This window comes from Triticum aestivum, unplaced genomic scaffold (assembly GCF_018294505.1).
Source record: "Triticum aestivum cultivar Chinese Spring unplaced genomic scaffold, IWGSC CS RefSeq v2.1 scaffold228661, whole genome shotgun sequence".
In the NCBI taxonomy this organism is placed as follows: domain Eukaryota; kingdom Viridiplantae; phylum Streptophyta; class Magnoliopsida; order Poales; family Poaceae; genus Triticum; species Triticum aestivum.
Genome location: NW_025309308.1, coordinates 1 through 666, shown reverse-complemented (window position 1 = coordinate 666; position 666 = coordinate 1). Strand labels below are relative to the sequence as shown.

Below are 666 nucleotides of genomic sequence, written 5' to 3'. Positions count from 1 at the left end.
CCGACGCAGCCGTCGCCGTCGACGTCGACGGAGGCGATCATCTTCTCGCAGTCCTCGGTGCTGCATCCCTCGCCGATGCGGCTGAGGACCTTGCTGAGCTCGGCGACGGAGATGCGGCCGTCGCCGTTGATGTCGTAGATGTCGAAGGCGTCGCGCAGCTCGGCGTCCAGCTCGCGCTCCCCGCGGCCGCGGCCGTGGAAGGCGGCGAACTCGCCCAGGTCGACGTAGCCGTCGCGGTCGGTGTCGAGCTCGTCCATCATGGACGCCACCTCGCGGCCCTGCGCGGACTCGGTGGCCGGCGGCGCGATGGCCCGGGACACGGCGGCCAGCTCCGACGGCGAGATCCGGCCGTCGCCGTCCGTGTCGAAGCGGGAGAAGACCTTCTTGATCTCCATGTCCTCCGCCGCCGCCGGCTTCTCCGCCTGCTGCTGCTGCTTCCGGCCGCCGCTCGACATGGCGAAACTCCATAATATTTTTTATCAAATTTCATAATATTTTTTGGAGTCATGTAGATTTTTAAATTATTGATTACTATTTTAGATTCACAAAACATTTCCGAAAATCGTGAACATTTTTCAAATGCATGATCATTTTTAAAACTCATCAACATTTTTTAAATTCTTTATTTTTTTCTAATTGATGAACATTTATTCAAGTTTTTGATTT

General features: G+C 55.6%; 1 protein-coding gene across 1 annotated transcript; it reads right to left on the bottom strand.

Annotated features, from left to right (window-relative positions):
- Nucleotides 1-464, bottom strand: LOC123179632 (probable calcium-binding protein CML16; the record flags this gene model as incomplete). The annotated part of the gene is given in 1 exon segment (XM_044591575.1): nucleotides 1-464. A coding segment is annotated over 1 exon segment (455 nt), but the record flags the coding sequence as incomplete, so codon positions are not given.
- Between the last annotated feature and the right edge of the window lie 202 nt (nucleotides 465-666).